This window comes from Microtus oregoni, unplaced genomic scaffold (genome assembly GCF_018167655.1).
Source record: "Microtus oregoni isolate MIOR12 unplaced genomic scaffold, Mior012 000014F_ref0000157, whole genome shotgun sequence".
Taxonomy (NCBI): Eukaryota; Metazoa; Chordata; class Mammalia; order Rodentia; family Cricetidae; genus Microtus; species Microtus oregoni.
The window spans coordinates 51,128,757-51,141,736 of record NW_024543073.1 but is presented as its reverse complement, the minus strand read 5'-3'; the positions used below and the strand labels follow the sequence as shown (position 1 = coordinate 51,141,736).

General features: G+C 53.4%; 1 protein-coding gene across 1 annotated transcript in view; it reads right to left on the bottom strand.

Moving 5' to 3' along the window:
* Positions 1-12,980, bottom strand: part of Cacna1a (calcium voltage-gated channel subunit alpha1 A) — a gene marked incomplete at its 3' end in the record, with an annotated part of 258,667 nt that overhangs the window by 62,785 nt on the left and 182,902 nt on the right. The window contains exons 13-20 of the mRNA XM_041663340.1: positions 12,671-12,783; positions 10,827-10,939; positions 10,585-10,716; positions 10,243-10,315; positions 7,302-7,419; positions 7,121-7,188; positions 3,918-4,024; positions 641-1,297 (exon numbers count right to left, since the gene is read on the bottom strand). Coding sequence (XP_041519274.1) covers positions 641-1,297; positions 3,918-4,024; positions 7,121-7,188; positions 7,302-7,419; positions 10,243-10,315; positions 10,585-10,716; positions 10,827-10,939; positions 12,671-12,783 — 1,381 coding nt within the window. The remainder of the gene's footprint in view (positions 1-640; positions 1,298-3,917; positions 4,025-7,120; positions 7,189-7,301; positions 7,420-10,242; positions 10,316-10,584; positions 10,717-10,826; positions 10,940-12,670; positions 12,784-12,980) is intronic.

The window sequence follows — 12,980 nt, the reverse complement described above, 5'->3', positions numbered from 1 at the left end:
CAGGACAGGCTCCAAAGCTACAGAAACCCTGTCTCGAAAAACGAAAAAAGAACACACTAATTCAAGAGTAAACAGCAAGTAATGAAAAAGCTACACGAATCTGGTGGAGACTATGGGCTCTCCCTAGGGCCTGTGTAAAGCGCACAATGCCTTAGTCCTCTAGCCGTTTTGGAAGCCAAGACGGCAGGACCCTAGACTTTTTATATATAATGCTGGGATGGGATGTAGTTCAGTAGTAGAGTCCCTGCCTAGAATCCTGCAGTAAAGGACTGAGGGCGTGACTCAGCAGTAGGGGGCCGGCCTAGAGTCCTCCAGTGAGGAGCTGGGGTATAGCTCAGTGATAGAATGCTAGCCTAGAATTTCCCTGTGACAGGCTGGCTCTGCTGTAGAGTGCAACCTAAAATCCTTCACTGAGGGGCATAGCTCTGTTGTGGACTCTTGTATATGAGACCCTGGGATCATCCCAGCACGCAACTCCATCTGTTTCCCCATCTGCTAACCCTGGCTGTGGCCGCTGGGTACATCCCCACGGCTTCCGGTATTCTGGGCCTGGTGACTGTCACCCTATCTACTGGGGAAACTTCTCGGCCCGGCCTGGAGTGAAGTCCAACTGGGCATATCCCCCCCGAAGCCCACTCACTTCCTGCGTCGGTGCCTGCGTTCCCTGTCGTCGTGGGCTGGCGGCCCGTGTCGATGTCGCCGCCTGCGCTCCCCGTCGTCGCCATCGCCGTCAGCAGCACGAGCCGGCCTGGTGGCATCGCGGGGACGAGGCCTGCGCTCCGGCCTGTCTTCGGGTTCGTCCCCGGGCCGGCGGCGAGCGCGGTGACGGCGAGGCTCCCCGTCCGCCCCAGGCCGGTGCACGTGGCGGCGAGGCGCGTCCCCGGCCTTGACGTGCTCGGCGTCCACGTCCCAGGGCGCATGTTCGCGCTGCTGCGGCTCGCTCTCGCGGCCATACGGGCCTTCCCGGCCAGGCGCGCGCTCAGGGCTCCCGGCCCAGGCGCGCCGCGCGTCGGGGTCCCGCGCGCTCTCGCGGGGTCGCGCGGTCGGGCGCAGCGCGTCGGGCGCGCGGCTCTTGTTGGTATTGTTGTTGCGGTTCTCCTGCGGGTCCACCACGAGCGGCCGATCCAGGTGCGTCTTGACGTCGGGCCGCAGCGGGCGCGCATAGGCGGTGGGCCAGCGCTCAGCCGCGTCCCCGTACAGCGCCTCGCGGCTGGCCAGCAGGTTCTGCTTGCGCATCTCGCTGGTGCGCTGCTCCCACACGGACTTGGCTGGCTTCTGGTTCTTCTGCTGCTCCTTCCTGCAAGGCACGAAGGGGGCTGCTTGCCGTGCTGTGCGGCTGTGTGTGAAGGTGGTCAGATAGCGAGGGCTGCGCCCCCCCCCCCCCCAGGGTTCTTTCAACTTTATAAATTGATGTATATGCATTTGTATGTGAGTGTGCCCTGGCCACGGCAAGTGTGTGATAGTTAGAGGACAACTATCTACAGTCTGTTCTCTTCTTCCACTATGTAAGCTCCTGGGGACTGAATTCAGGTATGGGGCCTTTACTTAATGGCCCTTTCTTTTGGATTGCTGAGTAGGGGTCAGTTTCCCACCTCCGCTTCTCCACCGCTGGGAAGACTGGTGTGATTGGTCTGTTGATGGGCTCATAGCCCTGTGCACTGATGAGGAATGACAGAAACTTTAGGAGGCAGGGTCTGCTTGGAGGAAGGTTATTTAGAGCCTACCTCAGAAGGACGGATTGGCACCTTCCTTCTCTTCTTCTCCAGCACCGTGAGCTGAGCAGTTTGGTTCCATTATGGCTTCGTTAAAATGCCCTGCCTCACCACAGGCTCCAGCTGTCTCAGCAGGAGTGCTCCTGCCTAGATTCTACCAGAGAGGGACTGGGTGTGTGACTCACTGGTGAAGGCCTGGCTGCCTACCACGTGTGAGTCCCTGGGTTCCATCCCCAGTGCCAGAATGAATCAATGAATGAATACATAAATAATTTAAATAGTAGTAATAAAGTCAATGTTTGATCCTTTTCTTCAAGTTGTGGGCAGCTGGGGTGCGCAGGTAGGGGTTGTGGGCAGCTGGTGTGTGCAGGCAGGGGTTGTGGACAGCTGGGGTGTACAGGAGGGGTTGTGGGCAGCTGCGGTGTGCAGGTAGGGGCTGTGGGCAGCTGGGGTGTGCAGGTAGAGGTTGTGGGCAGCTGGGGTGTGCAGGTAGGGGCTGTGGGCAGTTGGGGTGCGCAGGTAGGGGTTGTGGACAGCTGGGGTGTGCAGGTAGAGGTTGTGGGCAGCTGGGGTGTGCAGGTAGTTGTGGGCAGCTGGGGTGTACAGGAGGGGTTGTGGGCAGCTGGGGTATACAGGTAGAGGTGGGTAGCTGGGGTGTACAGGTAGAGGTGGGCAGCTGGGGTGTGCAGGTAGAGGTGGGCAGCTGGGGTGTGCAGGTAGGGGTTGTGGGCAGCTGGTGTGTACAGGTAGGGGTTGTGGGCAGCTGGGGTGTGCAGGTAGTTGTGGGCAGCTGGGGTGTACAGGAGGGGTTGTGGGCAGCTGGGGTGTGCAAGTAGTTGTGGCAGCTGGGGTGTGCAGGTAGGGGTTGTGGGCAGCTGAGGTGTACAGGAGGGGTTATGGGCAGCTGGTGTGTACAGGTAGAGGTGGGCAGCTGGGGTGTGCAGGTAGGGGTTGTGGGCAGTTGGGGTGTACAGGTAGGGGTTGTGGGCAGTTGGGGTGTACAGGTAGGGGTTGTGGGCAGCTGGGGTGTGCAGGTAGGGGTTGTGGGCAGCTGGGGTGTACAGGTAGGGGTTTGGGGCAGCTGGAGTGTACAGGTAGGGGTTTGAGGCAGTTGGGGTGTACAGGAGGGGTTGTGGGCAGTTGGGGTGTGCAGGTAGGGGTTGTGGGCAGTTGGGGTGCGCAGGTAGGGGTTGTGGGTAGCTCTGGAGGAAAGCAGTTGGTTGTGCCTGTTTTTGGGGTAGCACTGGCACTATGGAAGCCTGCCCTGCCATAGCCACTTCCCTTGGCCGCCAGCAGGGGTGTGGTTCTGAATGTGGGTGTTTGGGAACCTCCCTTTAAGGAAGACACTTTCACTGTAACTGCCTCTGACCCACCGGCGAATGTCTGCCCCACTTTTAGAATATGGCATGAACACAGCTGCACCCACCATCCTGCTTGGTCTCACCTCTTTTGTATGGCCAGCCCAGGAACTTGATTCTGACCTTCAGCCCACATAATCATCCCCAACCCACAGTCTGTTACCCAAAGAATAACCAGAGGTACCTGTGAACAGGAGAGTCTGGTCTGCTCAAGAACCCTCTACGGCTCTCAGGATCCAGGACCCAAGTTTGCTTGGTGGCCCTCAAGACTTAGCCTACTCTGCTCCCCTCCCCATCTGTCACCTCACCGCTCTTTCCCATCCTGAAACACCCCTGCCTCAGAGCCTTCCCTCTCTCACTGACTCTCTCACTTCTTTCGAGTTTCGTTTCCTTCTAACCGAGGCCTTGCCTAACAAGTTTGTTTTCTGGATCAGGATCTTACTGTGTCTAGTCTGGACCCAGCTGTCCTTGAACTCACACATATCTGCCTGTCTCCGCCTCCAGAGTGAGGTGTGTGCCACCACACCTGGCTATAAAGTCACAGCTTTGGGGGATGGAGTGAAGCTCGGTGGCAGAGTCCTGGCCTGGGGTGCGCACACGGGGCACAGAGGGCAGCAGGGCTCAAATTCCTCACCCACTGACCCTTCCCAGCTGCTTCCTGGAGGCTTCACAGTGTGCCGTTTAATCACGCATCTCACTTCTTATTGTCCTTTCCTGGACTGGAACAGCCACACGAAAGTGCCCGCCCCGCCCCACATGGATGCTGTTTTCCCAGTCTCTCCCAGGCTCAGTCCTGACCCTCCCCACATCTTTGCCTGAGTGGCACCCGCGGCTTGGGGACACTTACACAGCTATAGACATGTTGGCCGCAGACAGGGGACTCACTTCTGCTACCTCCTTGGCTTTCTGTAGTGCCAGTTTCTGGTTGGCTGCCTCCTCCTCTTCTTGTTCATCCTAGGAAGCAAACGGGATTCCTGTGCACAAGAACAGGCCTGGGGCTCACTCCCCACCTTGCTGTCAGCGGGGACAAAATCTGCAGTACTGAGAAACAAGTTCCGCCTGGACCTTAACCAACTGGAAATAAGGCCCCCAGTCGGACTGGGTGGTGAAAATGTACCCCTTGTGTACAGGCTGGCTCTCTAGCCCATTAAACCTTTGTGGCCCTGCTGGTCTGGCTCAGTACTCCCCAGTGATGGAATAACAGGCTCCTCCTACTGTCTTTTTCTATAACTATTTTTTTTTTTTTGGGTGCTGGGAATTGACCCTGAGGCTTTGCGGCAGCTGGAACAGAGCTGTCAGGGAGCTGCATCCCTAGTCCTGAGCCTGTGGGTGTTCTGTGCTTTTCAGGTTGTTTAAATGCTCTGAACCAGCACCCTTAAACATCAGGTACTCCAAAGGCAGAGCCACACAACTGTCAACAGTGGGGGGAAGGCAGCTGCTGGGGTCCTTAAGATCTATCGTCAGCCTGTGAGAAGATGGGGAGAGGGGCGGGCTCTATGCTTAAGTCCATGGCCTAGATGGACCATCAAAGGCTGGATGTGCTGGTGCACACCTTTAATCACAGCACTCAGGAGGCAGAGGCTGGAAGATCGCTATGAGTTCAAGGCCTGGTCTAAAGAGCGAGTTGTGGAACAGTCAGGGCTATAAAGTGAGACCCTGTCTCAAGGGAATATATATAGACCCACCAAGAATAGGAGCCCTGGGGTAGCTACAGGGTGGCTAATCCCACCTTCTGAGATCTTCTGGGACCAGGAGTAACCACCTTAAAATCTGTCAGTGACAAGGAGGCGGGTGCCCCTCTCCAGGCACCATGCCTAGCATAGCTTAGAACCAGGTCCTGGAAGCATCTGCCTCAACAACACTGAAAAAGCCGGCTCCCAGGCCCCTGGCAGCACCTGCACACTCAGGGCTGCCTCCCGGAATCTGCATTTTCTGCAAGTTCCTGGAAGGGCATGGAGCAATTCAGGTTTAAGCATGGTGTGTGCTGTGGAGAAGACCACACGTTTCAGATTCAGACAGCAGGGTTCAAATCCCAGCCTTTCCACTTATTGCTAATGTGACCTTCAACAGGTCTCTCAGCTTCTCTGTGTCTTCTCTTCATCACCTGAACTTCAAGGACTCTCTGATTCACCCCGCTACACTTTTCTGGCAAACTGTGGTTTTACAAATGTGTCTGATTCCTGGCCTGTCTCCACAGCCTGGATTCCTGCGCCGAGAGGCCAGGCATCTTAGTGTCATGCACTGCTACGACCCTGGCTTCTAGGCCAGGGCTGTGCTCACTGCAGGCGCTCGGTATGTGATTACTGGCTGAGGGATGGCGTACATAAACGGGGGCTCTAGGTGCCTTCCCCTGATTGAGGATTACACCTGTGTGAAACATGTACAACCAAAGGGGAAGATGGGGTGTGTAGGGGAATGGCCACCTTCACTTTGGAGCCCATGCTAGCCTCCTGTATCTTGGATGAGCTCTCGGCTGGATCGGCCTGTGGTGACACATGCCAGCCAGCTTTATGGTGGCTGAACTCTTGGCTTCGCGCCTGGGGTGGGAAACTTCCGCTTTTCCCTGATGGAGGTGGGGCCGGGAAATCCTCCCTCCCTCCCTCCTACCAGGGTCAACAGATGGAGGGTTGGCAGTCCTACCTCTGTAGCCCCAGTGTCTGAGTTCTGAGGCACTGGGGATGAGACCGTGAAGCTGAAACTACGAGAGCTCCAGGGAAGAGCCTGCCTGCAAGCGCTGTGTGGTTTTTAATTTTGCAGAGCCAGCTATGACCACAAAGAAGATGCCTTTGTCCTGACACCCAGGTCGAGGTCCCACCAAGCATCACCCCTGAGGTCTCTTCCCCCAGGCGGATGCATCCGTCTCTGAGCGCACAGCCTCCACACATCACCCTGTCCAGTTTCCTTTGCGTAGTGCGTATCCTGGCAGTCTTGTTCACGGGCTGGCCCACCGGGGGCCATAAGATGCATTGCTGAAAGCAGTATTACCTCCTAGGCTGCCTTGAGGGGCACATGATACCCCAGATAATTCACTGTCATTGAGTATGAATGAAGACCTGGGCTTCATCTCACCCACATGGCTTTTCTTCCCACTTTGACATTCTCCCTGTCCCATCTCTTCTCCTCTGTCCTTTACAGGGTTCTGTCTTTGCTCTCCCAGTTCCTAGTGTATGATACACGCATCTACCCTCCCTGGCCTCAGTTTTTCCACTCCCACTGTGGAGTGAAGATATATATATATATATACGTGTGTGTGTGTGTATGTGTAGGGGGAAGGAAGACAGGCTCTTGCTATGTAGCACAGACTATTCTTAAACTTGCAATCCTCCTGCCTCGGTGCTGTGCTCAGAGGCATGCACTACCATGCTGGCTGCACAATGCTTTATGTAGTGGCTGTAGCCGTCATACCATCTTGGACAAGGGAGTTTGCCTTTCTGACTCTCCAAAGGGAGACGGGAGTAGTGCGTGGCACCCAAAGCACCACAGTTCTTTTCTGTTGTCTCTTGAAGGCCAGCCTGCGGGAATTTCATCTGGCCAGCCCCTCAGCACATGGTCACAGGTGGTAAATATGCCCTCAGCTCCATTCTCTGTCCTCCCAGGCAGCTGACCTGAGAGCATCTTGTCTCTTGGCCTCCCATCAACTGTCCCTAGCAGGCTCCATATGGAAGCCAGAGGGAGGGCACAGTGGGAAGTAGATTCCTGGCCACTGTATCTGAGCCTTGCCATGGTTCTGCATTTCCAGAGGTCCAGCTCTATCTGCGGCCTTATCAATTCACTCCTTGGCCCGTCCTCTACTTGGTAGTGGTGCCCATTACCCTGGAACTCCTTATTCCTCAAGCCCGTGGATGCAGCTGGCTATCTGTCCTCAGTAGCCACCTTGCCATCCCCTTTCCCTTCTGGGCTGTAAACTGTCTTGATCAGGGATGGCATTGCTCCAGGAGAAGTGCCCAATGCTCCCATCCCCAGCAAGAGCCCTGACTCTGTCCGTCCCCACATCCCTCCGCCCCCCTGCTGTCATGATCTGCCTGAGCAGGTGGTTACTATGTCCTCCACCTTGGTGAGCTCCTGGGCATTGGCCAGGTTGTCCACTGCGATGGCCAAGAACACATTCAGCAGGGTGTCTGTATGTCAAGTCAGGGAAAGCAGCCGATGGGAGCAGTGCCCAGAGCCTGGGCATCTGGGTCCCTCCTCCTCCGCCCACACCCAGTCTGTCCCTGGTCCCCATGAAGGATACAGTTCCCGAAGAGGGTGAGGACGATGAAGTAGATAGAGAACACCATGCCGCCTTGCACACCCCCCTGAGACTTGATCCCATCATACATGACCTCATTCCAATCCTCGCCCGTCAGAATCTGAAAGACAGGGACAGACACACAGCCAAACCCCTCTCAGCCAGCAGCTCATTGGAGCCACAGCTGCAGCCATGATCTGTCAGCCCAAGGTCTTCATCAACCTCATGTGAACTCCCATTTCTGTGCCTGTAACTGGGGGCTCTCAACTTGGCTGTGGGAAATAGGGGACTTGGGTGCCTCATGGCTTGCTGTAATCCTGTCTTCTCTGACGTGACACAAAGGTTTGCTCTAGGCTGTGCGGGTCAGGGCACAGGCTCAGCTTCCAGGGAGTTGGTATTTGACCCTGTCTCAAATAGACAGACAGACAAACAATACTTTTAAATGGCAGGAGTCCTGGGGATGCAGCCCAGCAGCAGAGTCCTTGCCTAGCTCGTCATCTGGCATGGCTAATGGACTTGTGAGCTGTATGATGTGGGATTCTTGCTAGTGTAAGAAGAAGAAAGAGAGCGAGAGAGGTCTGGGGACGTGGCTCAGTAACAGAGTACTTGCCTAGAATGTATAAACCCTGGGGTTCTTTTCTTTCTTCCTTTTTTTTCTTTTCAAGACAGGGTTTCTCTGTGTTAGCTCTGCTCAGGTATCTTTTTGGCAGTGCTCAAATGCTTGAAAAACTTGAGGGTGTGATGTGAGTTCACAGAAGTACAGCACAGAAAGACAGATACACCACAATCTCGCTCAGGCTGAAAACTCAGGTTGCCCTGGCGGATGGACTAGCTGATTAGAGGCCGGGGGAGGGGGTGGAGAAGCCCCCATGAAGAGCGGTGGGGAGAGAGGGACAGTGGTGCAGGCATCTTACATACAGCTGTGATGCTCTGGGGTGTATGATGTGCTGGGCCCCAGGGCCATGCACACTGTCAACATTCTGCCGTGCCACAGTTCCCACCCTAGGTAGATAATCATCCACAACCTTTAAAAAGCTCTCTCTCTCTTCAAAGATATACACATAATTATGTGTATGTGGTGTGTGTCTGTGTGTGGGTTTGTGCACAAATGGAGATGCCCTCAGACTCCAGAAGAGGGCATCAGATTCCTTGGAGCTGGACTTACAGGTTTTTCCTTCTTTCCTTCTTTCCTTCCGTCCTTCCTTCCTCCCTCCCTCCCTCCCTCCCTTTTCCTTTGAGAGCCTAGGCCATCTTCAAACTTAAGTTACACCTATGTATCTTTTAGTGTGCGTGTGTGCATGCTCACGCATATGCCACAGTGCTAGTGTGGAGGTCCGAAGACAACATGTAGAAGTCAGTTCTCTCCTTCCACCATGCAAGTCCCAGAGATCAAACCCAACTTGTCAGGCTTGGCAACAAATACCTACTGAGGCATCTCATCCGTCCACGGATCATTTAATTTTTTGAGTTGGGGGTCTCACTATATAGACCAGGCTGGCCTCAAACTGACAGAGATCCACCTGCTTCTGCTTCCCAAACACTGGGAACACATCACCATACCCAGGCCTTGTGTCTTTTAAAAATAATAAAAAAAACCAACACCCCAGTTTCCCTCCTTCTATCCATAGTCTCTTTGAGAATGAAGGAAATGGAGAAGAATTCTAGAATGTTCCTGTGCTGTGGCTAGGCTTCTCAGCCCGGCACTGTTAGTCGGGGGTATATCATTTCCTGGGAGGACCAACCTGTGCCCTGCCCAACGCTGAACATCACTGGCCTCCAGCAACCAGATGCCACTGTCATTCGTCCACTCAACTAGGTATGACCATCAACACTGTCTGCAGACAATGCCCTGTGCCCCTGGGGGACTGCAATCATCCATTCTCTGGCTTGGGACGTTCTTCACAGCTGCCCTCTCTCGGGCGTGCCTTGAAAAGGAAGGATGGAGGCCACATCTTCTATACACCCCCTTTCTTTCCCAAAGAAAAAAATAAATTTGAATAAACCTAGAGATTTCTGATCAGCCAGTCCCTAAGCATTAGTGTAGGTGCCCCAAGAAGATGCAAGCCTCCTTATCCTGGAAGATGTGGAGACCCTTGCTTCCAAGATAGGCGCATACATTAACCAGGTCTTTCCCTTTTGTTTTGGGCGGGGCCTCACAGCCTGGCCTTGAAGTGGAGCTCCTCCAGTCTCAGCCTCTGAGTACTGGGATTACAGGTGTGTGCTACTATCCCAGGTGCTCTTTCCTTTTCGCTTTTCTTTTCCACTCCTCTCCTTCCTCCCCTCCTTTCTTTTTCCAACAGTGTTTTATGTAGCCCAGACTGACCCCAAGTTCATCAGGAACTGAAAATGATGAACTTCTACTTCCTCTTGCCCCAACCTCAAGTCCTGGGGTGACAGTCCAGTGTGCCTCATGCCCAGCCAGCTTTACTGGTTGTATTGATACGTAAGTAGCTGGAGTCCTGCAGACCCTGGAGGGATGGTTTTGCCCTGGGGAAGCCAATTCCTAGAGATGGGGAAGAATCTGGCCATTGCTCTGATACAGAACAGCTTACCCTGACAGCTGTCAGAGTCACTACTGCAGGGGCAGACGCTCCGCTTTACTCTTCCTTCTCATGAAAACCACAAGCAAGGCTCTTCAGTACCCCAGCTGGCCTTGGTACTGTCCTATGTGGTCCTGTAGGGCATCCTACACTCTCTTGGGATGTACAAGTGACAAGCTATCCTCTCCTGTGTGTGTGCATGCGCGTGTGTGCACGTGAGTGTGTATGTCTGTACTTGGGCTGGAATCCAGGGCTTCTTATGTGCTGAATAAATGCTCTAACACTGAGCTGCATCTCCAGCAACAATAAAAACAAGCATTCCAAAACAGTCGGAAAAGGGAAGAAATAAAGGAATTCAGGGCCTCTGTGATTAGGGGCCCGCATCGGGCTGAGAAAGTTCATACCTGAAACACAGTCATTATTGCTGCTGGGAAGGTGTCGAAGTTGGTGGGAGGAGTCCCCTCATCAAAATTAAACCTGTGGATAGCAAGGACATTCTGTGTTAGCCCTTCTGCTCTGAAAGCTTGGTTTAGTTTCTGGTTCCCATGGTAACGTGTAGAGTATCTGTTCCCCAGGAAGATACTGTATTTGGTACCCAGAAGCTCAAACTGCCCTAGATGACCATTCGTGTCCTGAGGGAAAGTCACAGGATGAGGTCGGCTTGAAGGGGCCGGGTGGTGGTGGGTGTGTCATGGAAGCTGAGCAGGAGTCCCAATTGGGATGTCCAGATGTAAGGCAGTACTTACTGGCCACCAAACAGCTGCATCCCCAAGAGGGCAAAGACAACGATGAACAGGAAGAGGAGGAACAACAGACTTATGATGGACTTCATGGAGTTGAGGAGGGAGACAACCAGGTTTCTGAGAGATGCCCAGTACCTGCCGACAGAAGCCAAGGTGGGGATCAGAGCAGGGTATGCTAGGCACCATGTTAGGCAGGGTGCCCTCCTCATCCCCTCAACGGAGGGCTAAGAAACCTCAAAACTTACTTTGTGACTTTGAAAATACGCAGTAACCTGAGAGCTCGTAACACGCTGATTCCAAAGGATGTACCAGGTTTTATGACAGCCCAGATGACTTCAAAGATGCTCCCAATGATGACCTGCAACAGAGAACCTAGTCTCAAGGTCACGGTTGACCTCAGGACTCCAACCCATTTCCAGGGCCTGAACCAGGTCCACCCCTCAGGGAACATAGTGGCCTCTATCGGGAAGTCTCCACAGGTTAGAGTTAGGCTTATAGGAAGCCTGTAAGGCTGGTAAGAGGTAGGACCTGGCTGGAGGATATCACCAGGGCTCAAAATTCCCTCCTCCTTTAGGTTGTTTCTGTCAGGTTTTATTTGTATGTTTTGTTTTTGAGACAGGGTTTTCCTGTGTAGCCCTGGGTGTCTTGGAGCTTACTCTGTGGACCAGGTTGTCCTCCAACTCAGATATCTGTCTTCCTCTGCCTCTAAGTGCTGGGATTAAAAGCGCGCACCAGCATGCCTGGCATCTGTCAGGTATTTCGTCACAGAGACTAACAGATGGTACCCAAACTCATCTTTTCCCTCTATGTTTCTATTTATTAACAGCTCACATATGCCTGATAGCCCAGCACTTGAAGGCTGAGGCAGGAGGATCACTGGAAGTTGGAGGCCAGCCTGGGCTACAAAGAAACACTGTTTCAAACTCTCTCTCTCTCTCTCTCTCTCTCTCTCTCTCTCTCTCTCACACACACACACACACACACACACACACACACACGGCCACGAAGCACACACTATAAAATTAACCCTCCGGGTATACAGAGGCATCCACAAGAGCCTATTGTTGGTCCAGGCCGCCCTGCAGCCCCAGAGAGGCCCCATGCATCTTTCCCCTCCTGAGCCACAGCACTGAGGATCTGTTTCCTGTCTGTGGGTCTGCCTCCCTGGCCACTTCACAGAAATGGAATTAGGTGATATGTAACCTTTGATGTCTGGTTTTCTTCACGTTTTCTCTCTATTTAATTTATATTTATTTATTTTCAATTATTTATTGTTATTGTGGATATGATTGGGTATATTGCCACAATATGAGCAGAGGACAGTTTGCAGGAGTTGGTTCTCTGCTTGTACCATGTGGGTCCTGGGGGTTGAACTCAGGTTAGCAGGCTTGGCAGCAAGCACCTTTACCCACTGAGCTATCCTGCTGGCCCAAGCTTTTTTTTTGCTTTCTTAAAAAAGTATCATGTAGTCCAAGTCTGCCTTGAATTCATTGTGTAGCGAGTCCTTTGCACTAGGAAGAACAAACTAATCTTGAACAATATAGCTCAGAATGGTCTTGAACTCTTCTTGATCTTGAGATAGACAGAATCTCTGCCTCACAAGAGCTGGGATCAAAGTGCCTGCTACCATGTCTGGCCTTGAGTTTTTGGAGATAGTGTTTCTCTGTGTAGTCCTGGCTGTCCTGGAGCTAGCTCTGTAAATCAGGCTGGTCTTGTACTCAGACATCCACCTGCCTCTGCCTCCCCAGTGCTGGGATTGAAGGTGTGTGTCACCATTGCCCAACTGCCTTGAGTTTTCCATTCTTTCCATGTTCACCACAGAACTGCTGGGTTCCCCACTTCTACTAAGACAGCTTAACTGTCCCTACCTACAGTGACAGCAGAGCTGTGTGTCGTCAGTGCCCCCTCCTTCCTCCTCACCTAACGTCCAGCCTCCTGATTCCACCCACTGGACAGCCGAGGCTACCCTCCGGTCCAGGGCTGAAGCCATGACCTGCACATGGCTCCCTCCACTTCCATATGAAGTCCCTGGGTATCAGCTACCGCCAGTAAGATCCGGAAGGAGAGCCTAAGAGAATGCGGTACTCACCCCACAGTCAAAGCAATTGAAGGAAGAGTGGAAGTAAGGCCGCGTCCCGAGCCCATACATTTTTATAAACATTTCGGACATAAAGAGTCCTAAGAAAATGAATTCTGCATAGTCTGGAAGGAAAAGGAAGAACAGTGGGTTAGGCCACGGGGAAGACCCCAAGCCTCTGCTTTTTCTCCCGTGTCTCCCCGGCAGGCAGGGAGGTAGAGACGATACTCTGTGTAACATGGCCAAGGATAGCTATGCAAGGATTCTTTCCCATGGGCTTCAGTTTCTCATAGTTTTTGCCCTGGTTTGATGAGGAAAGCTG